The sequence below is a fragment of the Vulpes lagopus genome, chromosome 7 (assembly GCF_018345385.1).
Source record: "Vulpes lagopus strain Blue_001 chromosome 7, ASM1834538v1, whole genome shotgun sequence".
NCBI classification, from domain to species: domain Eukaryota; kingdom Metazoa; phylum Chordata; class Mammalia; order Carnivora; family Canidae; genus Vulpes; species Vulpes lagopus.
In genome coordinates this window covers 130,762,225-130,775,653 of record NC_054830.1, presented here as the reverse complement: position 1 = coordinate 130,775,653, position 13,429 = coordinate 130,762,225, and the positions used below count along the sequence as shown (strand labels likewise).

General features: G+C 37.8%; 1 protein-coding gene across 1 annotated transcript in view; it reads right to left on the bottom strand.

The window, feature by feature from the left end:
• Window positions 1-3,554: 3,554 nt before the first annotated feature.
• Window positions 3,555-13,429, bottom strand: part of LOC121496231 (T-cell-specific guanine nucleotide triphosphate-binding protein 2-like) — a 91,354-nt gene continuing 81,479 nt past the window's right edge. Inside the window, exon 4 of the mRNA XM_041764607.1 lies at window positions 3,555-6,529. Coding sequence (XP_041620541.1) covers window positions 5,187-6,509 — 1,323 coding nt within the window. The 5' untranslated portion in view covers window positions 6,510-6,529 and the 3' untranslated portion in view covers window positions 3,555-5,186. The remainder of the gene's footprint in view (window positions 6,530-13,429) is intronic.

The window sequence follows — 13,429 nt, the reverse complement described above, 5'->3', positions numbered from 1 at the left end:
AAAAAATAGAAGAGGAAAGAAAATTTCCAAATTTATTCTAAGAGGCCAGCATTACCCTGAGATCAAAATCAGTTGAAAATAATTCTAAAAACTACATCTTCTTTATCCATTCATCTTTTGATGGACACTGAGGCTCCTTCCACAGTTTGGCTATTGTGGACATTGCTGCTATAAACATCGGGGTGCAGGTGTCCCGGCATTTCACTGCCTCTGTATCTTTGGAGTAAATCCCCAGCAGTGCAATTGCTGGGTCGTAGGGCAGAAGATGTGGTCTATGTAAACATGGAATATTACTCAGCCATTAGAAACGACAAATACCCGCCATTTGCTTCGACTGGAGGGATCTGGAGGGTATTATGCTGAGTGAAATAAGTCAATCGGAAAAGGACAAACATTATATGGTCTCATTTATTTGGGGAATATAAAAATTAGTGAAAGGGAATAAAGGGAAAGGAGAGAAAATGAGTGAAAATATCAGTGAGGGTGACAAAACATGAGAGACACCTAACTCTGGGAAATGAACAAGGGGTAGTGGAAGGGGAGGTGGGTGGGGGGTTGGGGTGACTGGGTGATGGGCACTGAGGGGGGCATTTGGCAGGATGAGCACTGGGTGTTATGCTATATGTTGGCAAATTGAACTCCAATAAAAAATTTTTAAAAAATTAAAATTAAAATTAAAAAAAATAAAGCATCCAGAACTGGAAGAAAAAAAAGAAGAAAGAAAGAAAGAAAGAAAGAAAGAAAGAAAGAAAGAAAGAAAGAAAGAAAGAAAGAAAGAAAATAGAAAGAAAGAAAGAAAGAAAGAAAGAAAGAGAAAAGAAAAGAAAAGAAAAAAGAAAATAATACTAAAAAAAGAGAAAACTACAGACCAACATCTCTGGTAAACATAGATGCAAAATCCTCAAAAAATATTAACAAACCCAATCCAAAAATACACTGAAAAATCATTTACCACAACAAAGTGGGATTTATTCTGGAGATGCAGAGATGGTTCAACACTTGCAAATCAATCACAATGATACATCACATGTACAAGAGAAAAGATAAAAGCCATAGGATCATTTCAATAGATGCAGAAAATGCATTTGACAAAGTATTGATATATCCATTCAGGATAAAAACCCTCAGTGTAGTAGGTTTAGAGGGAAGAGACCTCAACATAACAAAGGATATCTATGAAAAACCCTAATAAACATCATACTGAATGCTGAAAAATGGAAAGCTTTCTCTCTAAGATCAGAAACAAAACAGAGATGCTCATTCTCATCACTTTTATTCAACATAGTCCTGGAAGTCCTAGCCACGGTAGTAAGACCAAAAAAGAAATAAAAGGTATCCAAATTGGTAAGGAATATGTAAAACTTTTTCTATGTGCAGATGACATGATACTCTATGTAAAAGGCCCTCCAGGTACCTGGGTGATTCAGTGGCTAAGCATCTGCCTTTGCTTTGTGGTGGTGATCCCAGGGTCCTGGGATTGAGTCCTGTATCAGGCTCCCGGCCAGGAGCCTGGTTTTCCCTTTGCCTATGTCTCTGCCTCTCTCTGTGTGTCTCTCATGAATAAATGGATAAAATCTTTAAAATAAACCCTGAAGAGTCCATCAAAAACTACTAAAATTGATCATGAGTTCCATAGTCACGATACAAAATTAGTATACAGGAACACCTGGGTTGCTCAGCAGTTGAGTGTCTGCCTTTGGCTCAGGGTGTGATCCTTGTCAGGAGATAGAATCCTGCATCAGGCTCCCTGCAGAGAGTCTGCTTCTTCCTCTATGTCTCTGCCTCTCTCTCTCTTTTTTTTCTCTCATGAATAAATAAATAAAATCTTTAAAAATTAAAAAAATTAACATACAGAAATCTGTCCCATTTCTATGCACTAACAATGAACCATCAAAGTGAAATTAACAAGCTAATACCATTTGCAAGTACACCACACAGAATAAATAACTAGAAATAAACTTAACCAAGGAGGCAAAAGACCTATATTCTAAAAACTATAAAACACTGATGAGGGAAATTGAAGATGACATAAACAAATGAAAAGATATAACCCACTTGGGCAGCCGGGGTGGCTCAGCGGTTTAACGCTGCCTTCGGCCCAGGGCCTGATCCTGAAGACCTGAGATCGAGTTCCTCATTGGGCTCCCTGGGTGGAGCCTGCTTCGCCCTCTGCTTGTGTCTCTGCCTCTCTCTCTCTCTCTCTCTCTCTCTCTCTCTCTCGGTCTCCCATGATTAAATAAAGTCTTAAAAAAAAAAAGATATAATCCACTCATGGACTGGAGAATTTAATGTAATTAAAACACCCATACTACTCAAAGAAATTTACAGATTCAATACAAGTTCTATTAAAATGCCAATAAGTAATCCTCCTCTCCACGAATCCTAAAGTAATCCTAAAAACTAAATTGGAACTAACTACGAAAGACCTTGAATAACAAAAGCAATCTAGAAAACAAAGAAAAAGCTAGAGAAATCACAATTCCAGATTTCAAGGTATACAAGAAAGTGTAGTCATCAAAACAATTTGGTTCTGACACAAAAATAAACACAGGATCAGTGGAACAGAATAGAGAGCCCAGAAATAACCTCGTAAGTATATGCTCAATTAATCTAGGTAAAGGGAAAAAGTATCTTCAACAAATGGTGTTGGGAAAACTGGACAGCAACAAGCAAAAGAATGAAACTGGACCACTTTCTTACACCATGCACAAAAGTAAAGTCAAATTGGTTTAAAGACCTAAATGTGAGACCTGAAATCATAAAAATCTTAAAAGAGAGCATAAACAGTAATGTCTCTCAAATCAGCCATTGCAACATTTTTCTAGAAATGTCTCCTAAGGCAAAGGAAACAAAAGCAAAAAACAAACACACAAACAACAGCAACAACAAAACAAAAACCTATTGGGACCACATCAAAATAAAAATATTTTTAAAGTGAAGAAAATCATCAATAAAACAAAAAGTCTACTAAATAGAAGATATTTGGTAATGATATATCCAATGAGGGGTTAATATCCAAATGTATAATGAGGTGATACAACTGAGCAGAAAATAAACCCAAATAATCTGATTAAAAAATGAGCAGAAGACATGAACAGTCATGTCTTCAAGGAAGACATCCAGATGGCCAACAGACACGTGAAAAGATGCTCAATAGCATGAACTGTCAAGAAATGTAAATCAAAACCACAATGAGTTGTCACCTCATACCTTTCAGAACAGCTAAAATAAAAAACACAAAAAGCAAAAGTATGGTGAGGATTTAGAGAAAAGGAACCCTTGCACACTGTTGGTAGGAATGCAAACTGTTGTAGTCACTGTGAGAAACAGTATGGTTGTTCCCCCAAAAAATTATACGTAGAATTACTATATAGTCCTATAACTCCACTAATGGGTATTTACCCAAAGAAAATGAAAACACTGATTAAAAATGAAAAATGCACACTAACATTTATTGCATCATTATTTACAGTAGCCAAGATATGGAAGCAAGTCAGGTATCCATCCAGAGATGATTGGATAAAGAATATGTGGTAGACAGACGAAATGGAATATTATTCAGCCACAAAAAGAATAAAACCTTACCATTTGCAATGACATGGATGGGGGTAGAGAGTACAATACTTAGTGACGTAAGTCAGTCACAGAAAGAGAAACACCACAGGATTTCACTCCTAAGTGGAATTTAAGGAACAAAAACAGATCATAGGGAAAAAAGAATAAACTCTGAACTATAGAGAACAAATTGATGGTTATCAGGGGTAAGGTGGGTGAGGAGATGAGTGATGGGGATCAAAGAATACACTTATCATTATGAGCATCAAGTAATGGTTAGAAGTGTTAAAACATTATATTGTACATCTGAAACTAATATAGCACTACATGCTAATCATATTGGAATTAAAAATTAAAAGTAAATAAAGTCTTGAAATAACTTCTGGTTTTGTCATATCAACAAAGCTTAGATTCATTTGTTTTGATTTGTTTTGTATTTCTATAAATGTTGGGTCTTTTTGCTTAATTACACACTTATGTAGCTTTGTAAAACATTTGCATGTTCCAATGTAAAATAAATTGCATTGATTAAAATTCAGCCATTACACTGCCTCTCTGTGTGGTACCATTCCTTCCACTATAGATAATAGAATTTTATTACAGAAGTTGTCTCATGTTTAATTGAAGAATATATGCAAATATATATTCATTTTTTATATTAGTAACATACTATGCACATACATAATTCTCCATCTTATTTTTTGGATTGAACAACAAACAGCTCTCCTGGAGCTGAGAGCATAGCAATATGTAGGATATTACTCACTCCTTTGTATAGTTGTCAAGTCATCTATTTTGTGGTTGTAACATCCTATTGAAGAATATTTAATTTTGAGTTTTACCATTTCAAAAGTGCTGCAATTAATAATTTTAAGGATGTATCTTTTAAAATTTTTTCTGGCATTTTTGTTCTTCCTCCCAGCCTTTTAAATTTCCACTTAGATTTATCAAAATCCTCTTATCTCTCATTCCCTAACCTCTCAAGTTCAGGCACAAAATATGCTGCTTGCAACCAAGGAGTGTCTAGACCTGGAGGTGCAAACCTTGGATTATATTCCCATCTTATACACTTGTCCTTCTCACAGTGTACTTCAAATAAAATTTTTCCTTAGCTAATGTTTCTTTTTCATTTCCCGCGACATGTGTTCAGCTATCTTTTATGTTTTTTGGTAGATGATAATCCCGGAAAGGTCAAGGAGGTAATTCAACATTACTTGATGATCTATTAATGATCAGAATTTATGCATTCATAACAGAATGACAGGAATGCAAACCAGACTATGTATGTATGCATTTATTTAAAAATCTGTTTTGAGTATCTACTGTATGAACAGCCATTTTTTACTTCTATGTCAATATGGGTGTGTAGTAACCATTACACAAAGTGTTATTCCCTCCACTGGTCAGAAAACTCCAGATTCCTGTCCTTCATTTTCCCAGGAAGGATCATGTGAAAGGATTCATTAGAGTTGATTACTTTCACTGTCAAAAAAACAGTCATTTAGATCATGGTTTGTTCAAGAGTGAATTACAGAAATATTTGTGATACATCTTGAAGGCAGTGGGTCAGGATTGCTTCAGGGAAGCCCTAAATCAACTTTCCAGGCACCAGTGCCAGCACTGAGAATAATTCAGGAGCTGGTTGCATCACTTTTCCTATTTTCAACCCCAACATCCTGAAGCAGATAAGTTTGCCCAGACCCTACAGGTTCTTTAAAAATCTCTTCTTTGTTAAGGAGAACTTTTGCATCACTCACCACAGCCTCAAGAAAATAATTTTGCAAGTAGAAAATCTTCCTAAAGTAAACACCAGTGGCAATTAGTCCTCCACTAACAGAACAGATTTTTTCCACATATCTCAGTAGTTTTTCCCCTAACGACTCATCCTCCTTCTCAACTGATAGCAAATGGGGACACTTAAGGTTTGCCTTGAGTTTCTCCACTGACACATTCAAGTCCTTGGCTATGGTTTCCAGGGATGCATCATCCAACCCAAAGTAAGACCTGTAGAGGTATAAAGTCTCCTCCAGCTTCTCCACCTCGTTATCACTGATCAAGCCCATGAAAGGGATAGTGGCCGTTGCTCCAGCCTTTACAGCCTCCAGCCAGACCTTTTGTTTCAGGGAATCCCTCTTCCGGTCAATGGCAGACTCAGTAATATTCGGTAGATATTGCATGAAGATGTGGCGCTTGTGGGCTGGGAGCTCCTTCAGAAGGGTGGTCTCTAGGCTTTGGAAATCATAGCTAGACAAATCAAGGCTGGAGACTAAGAAGACCTGAGGGTCACACACTTTGACATTCTGCAACTGAGTTATACAGTCATTGCGGATCTTTAGCAGGATTTCATCCTTATTGAAATCACTGCGTTTAATTCTTTTTAGATTATATAAATCACTGTCCACTTTAGATCGGACAAAGTAGAAATTTTTCTTCATTTTTCTAATTGCTGTAGCCAGTTGTGCATCATTGATTGTGAAGCGTGTGGAAGAGATGATTATAAAGAAATCATACTCACAAAATTTCATTTTCTCCAAATACTCTTGTGGGTGAAATGTAGTGGTCCCTACACCTGGCAGGTCCCATAATGTCACATTGGGAAACTTCCTGTGTTTGTATTCGGTTCTGTCAAAAGTTGTCTCCACTGGCCCAGTGGGGGCAGCCCCTTCTTCATCATGCCCTACTCCCCGCAGGGCATTGATGAAACTGGACTTCCCTGCCCCAGACTCCCCAGTCACAGCAATGCTCAGAGGGGCATTGTCAATGTCTTTCAGTGCCTTATTAATATCAGACACTGCTTTCTGAAGGTTCCCCTCCTTCAAGTGTTTTTCAATCGAAGTGATGGTCTCTTGAGAAAGGATTTTGCTTTCCAGTTTAAAGTCCTTAAAAAACTTGCCAAAACTGGAGGCCAAATCACCACCTGTTTTATGAGACGGTGTGGAAGAGGACTGACCCATGGCTGGAGCAGTAGGAGGCACTATGGGGAGGAGAGAAGAAGGAAGGAAGGAAAAAGAGTTAGTACTACAATTAATGGCTTTGACTGTGCCATTAGGGACAGATATAATATCAGTCCTGGCCACAACATTGTATCCAGGAGCCCTTCTCTTTCTGTCCAGGCATTGTGTGGACTTCTGATATGGATGCAAGGTTTGCCCTTGCTCAGGCTCTTCCCCAATCTTGGAAAGTCCTTTTTCTTTAAGATCCTTTTCATTTTTCTAGACTAATTTCAAAGCCTGAATCTTCTATTCAAACTTTCCTTCCCACATTACTCTTTATTAATCTTGCCTTAGTTTTTCTTTTATTTGTAACGTTATGAAAATAATGTCTTCATGTTTGCAAATCTAAGAAGATAGCATCATACCCCTTCCTGCCTGTAATTTAAGAACCTCCAGAATATGCACTTCTGATAACCTCTAACATCATCGTATCATAAATCTTGGTTCCTTTATGAGGCAGTTAAATAAGGATGAGTGGCTTCTTTCTTTCTCAGAAAAGATGCCTTATATCTTCATTAGGTGATAGAAAATTATAATAATTGCAAATGTGCTTTCTTTTATCTAGAAAATGTACTGGCTCATGAAACAAGGTGTTGAAAGGCCTTTTAAATTTTTTCCTGGAGTAGAAACAGTAGGTGTCATCGATTCCCATGTTCTAAAAACCTGTGTTGGACTATCCATGTGGGACTTACTATGAGCCACCCCACCTGTCCTGAGACCCCACCCATCACCTGTTTCATGTGTATAATAGAGAGCAGAAATCAGGTAGGGAGATAATCCACTGGAGGATTTGCTGATGTATAAGTGTCATTGATGTAAAAGATGGTATTAGTAAAGACTGAAGCAGGTCCTGAAAGGGATGTAAGAAATCAGCTATGATAAAGGAGGTCCCTCTGTCACCTTTTCTGCTGTCAGTCAGACTGAGCTGGTTCTGGAATCCTGAACCAATCTGATCACTGGAGACTTGTTGAGATGGGGCACCAGAAAAAGTCATATAACTAAATGTAACATGAAATATTTGTACACTATCCCCTGCAGAGATTGGGTGCAGAGTTTTCAGACCAGGAGACAAGTTACCTCAAGTCAGCGCTGATGTCTGGACAGCATGCAGACTGGAGAAGTGTCCTTAGACTAAAAGTGAGGGATAAGACACATCCTCCAGGGGCTTCCTGGTATCCACAGACTGCAGTTCAGGAGAGGATGGCAAAAAATATTTTGGAAGGAAATATTCAGAACAAGTGTACAAGGTCTGGACTGGCCCACATATCAATGGGACAAGCAAACATTCTCCTTAGAAAAGAGAAGTGTGGGAATCTAGCTTATCAGATGTACAAAGGGCAACTATTAAGCAACTAAGAATCATGGTGCCAGCACTTCTGACTACCCAGAAGGAATAATTTTGCCATACAGAAGAGTGGAAATCCTGAGCATCTGGCATGTGCAGGGACAACATCATGCTGTTTGGAGAGCAAACCACCCTACCACCACTTTGGGGAGCAGACAGCACACAAAGCAGAATGCGCAAGCCTGAGTGTGCAAGTGGCATATACAGCCTGGTGTCAAGGAGGAGCCAACAAGGGGAGATCTCATCCCTATCAGTTGTAGGCTCATGCCTGTGCATTCTTGGAGGATGTGGGAAAATACACAAGAGGCTGGGGAAATCTCTGACTGAGTCAGGTCCCTTTTTTTTTAAGGTTTTATTTATTTATGAGAGACACACAGAGAGAGGCAGAGACACAGGCAGTGGGAGAAGTAGGCTCCATGCAGGGAGCCTGATGTGGGACTCGATCCTGGAACTCCAGGATCATGTCCTGAGCCAAAGGCAGATGCTCAACCGCTGAGCCACCCAGGTGTCCCAGAGATAGGTCCTAAAGAAGGGAACAAACAAAGAGGGAACCAAATGACAAAGTTAGATGGCAAGCAGATGTGGAGAACAAAATTCTGTGTGCTGAGTAAATTTCTAACACAGAAAGCCATACCCTAGTTTTAAGGTTCCATACCTCACCTGATGTTGCCTGTGAAGTTCTGTTTTATTTTCTAATGAAACAGCAATGCAGGGGAAGCAGTGGCAGAGTACTTTTAATGCTATCCTTGGGAGCTTGTATTCTAATCTCTAGCAGTGTGTCCTCTTCAATTGGGTAGAAAAGGGAGGGAATGTGAGAAATCCATGTGAATAAACCATAGATGTGCATCTCTCCATACATTCTCATCTTCTATAATCATTTCCACCATGAATTAAGAATAAAATAAATGATGAGACTGAGAAACAGATAATGAGGTTCTACCACTGGCAAAGGTCAGAGCTAGGATTCAAGGTGAGGGCCCTCATCCAAGGGCACAGCTCTATCTCAGGAAACAAAGGGAGGGCACAGAATTTGGTTGGCAGAGGTGAAACTAGGACTCAAAATAAAGTCAGTGTGAGACACATGGGATTTATATTTCTTTGGCAAGATTTGTTACAAAGAAAACCACATGGCTATAATGGAGCCACTTAAGTTAAAGCCCCAAGTCAATAAACCAAAACTTAATATCTAAGAGCAGTTTCAACCCCCAGCTATGTAATCTCTCAGCAGTCAACATGTCATATTCCTGATCAGCACTAAAACTGTACTACGAGTTCCCCTTCTCTCTCCTTAGGAGTTCAACCTTGCCTAAAACAATGGGTTCTTTGTTATTAATTGTTTTTTTTGCTTTCTCTTTTCACTTAAAAACCTTTCCATTTCTACAGCTCACTGGAGCTCCTTTTTATCCCATTTCTTAGATGGGATACTATACAATTCAAAAATTATTTAATAAAGTCAATTAGGTCTTTAAGAATTCACTTGGTTGACTTTTATTTTTTAATAGATTTCATGGCAATGTCTAGGTTCTATGCTAACTTCTGTCTCTTTTTGTGGACAAAAAAATACAAACATAGCGCCCTATGAATCCTATGGAGTTCACTATCTTTCTCAACATTTCCAAGGCCATTTTAAGTCAATCTTGCTTTGAGTTCTGCTATTTTTTTGTATTAGAGTTCCTAATTGAATTGTCTTTCCAACCCAGGGTTAATGGATCACTCTGTCACTGACACAGAGGCTGTGACAGAGCACCAGTCCTTAGCCCTTGGCTCAATCCACAAGTCCACATTGGAATTCTTTCCCCAGTTCCCAGTCCACAGTCTATATTTACTGCTCTTTGCTGTCTTAGGCTCTTCCCCATTTCCTGTCTGCAGTCTTCATTAATCAAACCTGCTGGTTTTGTCCATGATGGACACTGGTGGTGATGTGTAGGGGGCACTCTATTGAACAGTCCAAAGTAACTTCTAAACCTAGCTCTTGATTCAGAACTCAGATTCCAAGGTGGTAACTGTTGGTGGCAGCGACAGTTCTCCATGTGTGTGGAATCAGGTGCCATCCCCATTCTTCAAGATCTGCTGGTTCAATCTTTGCCCCAGTCCCTAGTTCTTTTGCAACTGCTGCTGTCCACAGTTCCATTACCTCATTACTGTGGGTTTCTGTTAATATGTACATGAGGTAAAGGTGAAAACGAAAAATAGTAAATAAATAAATGGATACATTAATAGACAAATAAGTAAATGAGATCCTTAAAATCCAGAGTAAAGTGCTCTACCCCCTAGCACATTGCTTATTTTATATCTAAAATATGCCTCTTACCCTCTTGGTGAGAATACAGACTGGGGCAGCCATTCTGGAAACCAGTATGAAGGGTACTCAAAAAGGTAAAAATAGAACTATCCTATGATCCAGCAATTGCACTAATAGGTAATTACTCAAAGTATACAAAAATACTGCACCTTGATGTTCATAGCAACCTTATATACAATAGCCAAGTTATGGGAAGAGCCCAAGAATATGTGATTGATATTGAGATACACACACACATACACATACACACACAATAGTATATTACTTAGCCATGAAGAGAATGAAATCTTGCCATTTGCAATGGCATGGATGGAGCTAGAGAGTATTATGCTAAACAATATAAGTCAATCCAAAAAAGACAATTACCATAGGATTTCACTTATATGTGTTTTTTAAGAAATAAAACAAATGACCATAGGGATCAAAAATGAGAGGCAAACTAAGAAACAGACCCTTAACTATAGAGAACAAACTAATGATTACCAGAGGGGAAGTGGGTAGGAGGATGAATTAAATAGGTGATGGGTATTAAGGGAGACACTTGTGATGAACACCAGGCATTGTATGTAAGTGTTGAATCACTAAATTCTATACTTGAAACTAATTTTTTTTTAAGATTTTATTTATTTATTCATGAGAGAGAGAGAGAGAGAGAGGCAGAGGGAGAAGCAGGCTCCATGCAGGGAGCCCGACGTGGGACTCGATCCAGGGTCTCCAGGATCATGCCCTGGGCCAAAGGCAGACGCCAAACCGCTGAGCCACCCAGGCATCCCTTGAAACTAAAATTATACTGTATTTTAACTAACTGGAATTTAAATAAAAGCTTAAATAAAATATGATTCTCAAAGCTGTAAAAAGCTACAAGTCTATTTTGTTTCCCAAATAACCTGGCTTAATAACTTTCAGGTTGGGAGCCACAAAATAAGGTCAGACAAAAATGCGTGAATTCTCCCCTATTTGTAACTAGACATGATTGGACAGAGATATATGTGTAAATACCAATTATGGCTAGGGTCCTACCAAACTGTTTCAGCACTCAGGAGAATTACAACCTAGAATTACAATGGCCATTATGAGGAACATTCCAATTAGCTATTTAATTATCTTTAACAGTATTCAGATTCTGCAAAGAGTTGAAAATAGAGCTACCCTATGACTCAGCAATTGGATTACTGGGCATTTACCTCAAAGATACAAATGTAGTGATCTGAAGGGGCACCTACTCCCCAGTGTTTATAGCAGCAATGTCCACAATAGTCAAACTGTGGAAAGAGCCCAGATGTCCATTGACAGATGAATAGATAAAGAAGATGTGGTACATATATACAATGGAATACTACTCAGTCATCAAAAAAATGAAATCTTGCCATTTGCAATGATGTTGATGGAGCTAGAGGCTATTATGCTAAGTAAAATAAGTCAAATAGAGAGAGACAATTATATTATCTCATATGTGGAGTTTAATAAACAAAATAGGATCATAGAGGAAGTGAGGAAAAAATAAAACAAAATGAAATCAGAGAGGGAGAAAACCATAAGAGACTCTTAATCATAGGAAACCAATTGAGGGTTGCTGGAGGGGAGGTAGGTGAGGGGATGGGGTAACTGGGTGATGGGCATTAAGGAGGGCATGTAATGTAATGAGCACTGAGTATTATATAAGACTGATGAATCACTGACCTCTACCTCTGAAATCAATAATACAGTATATGTTAATTAATTGAATTTAAATTAAAAAATAAAAATTTTTAAAAAGAAGTACACTTAAAAGCAAAGGCTTCAAAATTCCAAAATAGCTCCATTGGATGTGTCATTGCAAAAAGCTGGTAAAAAAAAGAGAGAGAAATATAAATGTACAACAAAAGTACCCAATACAAAAGACTATAAAACTGATGTAATTTTTACAGCTTTCCACTATCCTCCTTTATATGAATACTCATTCTAAGTTATCCTTTGTCTGACCTGCCTTTACAGAAAACATAAAAGTCAACTCCAGAGGCAAGTCAAAGTTCACCTATTCCTTTTCCAGCCCCAAAACTTTCCCTGTTCATCTCAAAGAGTTTATGAATTATTGGTCTTAAGAAACCTAAATCTTTCATAAAGGAGGCTGCATTCTTTCTCTGCCCCCTAAAGCTATACATCTTATCATGTCTTTGAAATATAAACATACAATCAGTGGAACATAGGCAAGGAAAAAGAGAAAGCTGTGCTTTATGACACAAACTGCCAAATGATGCATGTTGTGCCTAAACTCTGGCACAGAGTCCTTATGTTTAATTTCAAGATTAAAAACTTTCTCCACAAATATTGGTAACCATAAGGTCTTTCTGTGTTAGTGTGTGTGTCCATATATATGTTGTAAATATGTGATATATTTTTTTTTGTGTGTGTGATATTTCTACCTCTGGAAAATTTTGTTGTAAAAGATCTCTAATTAGTTGCGTTGAAAGCAAGAACTTCTAACGATTGAGCATTTTAAAGCTCTCAGAAAGAAGGAAATTAACCTCAACATTTTTCAAGTTCATGTGATTTGGAAAAATATTCAGTATTAAAACTAATTTAAGGCTGTTGATTTAATTAAAATAAACATGTGTTGGGCATCTGCATGGCTCAGTAGTTTAAGCATCTTCCTTCAGCTCAGATCATGCGATCAAGCCCCATATCAAGCTCCCTGCTCAATGGGGAGTCTGCTTTATCCCTCTCCCTCTGACCCTGCCCCTCACTCATCTATGTCTTTCTCTCTCTCAAATAAATAAATAAAACCTTTAAATAAAATAAACACATGTTTAGAATTATAAGCATTAAAAGTAACATTTTTATTCTACGTGTGTTTAGCTGAAGTCAGGTAAATATGCTGATGTTATCTCTGTTACAAAATGTTTTTAAAAAATAGATTAGGAGAATGATCAAGTGGGATTTACTCCCAGGATGCAAAGTTGGTTCAATAGTCACAAAACAATCAATGTGACATATCACATCAATAAAGAAAAGATGAAAATCATGTGATCATTTTAATAAATGCATAAAAAGTATTTGACAAAGTATGATATCCATTTATGATTTAAAAACCTCAACAAAAGAGATCTAGAGGGAACACCCCCCCCCCCAAAAAAAAGCCATATATGAAAAGCCCTCGGTGAACATACTCTTTGAAGAAAAAAAATGAGAGCATTTTCCCTAAGGTCAGGAACAAGACAAGGATGTTCACTCTCATCACTTTAATTCAACATAGTG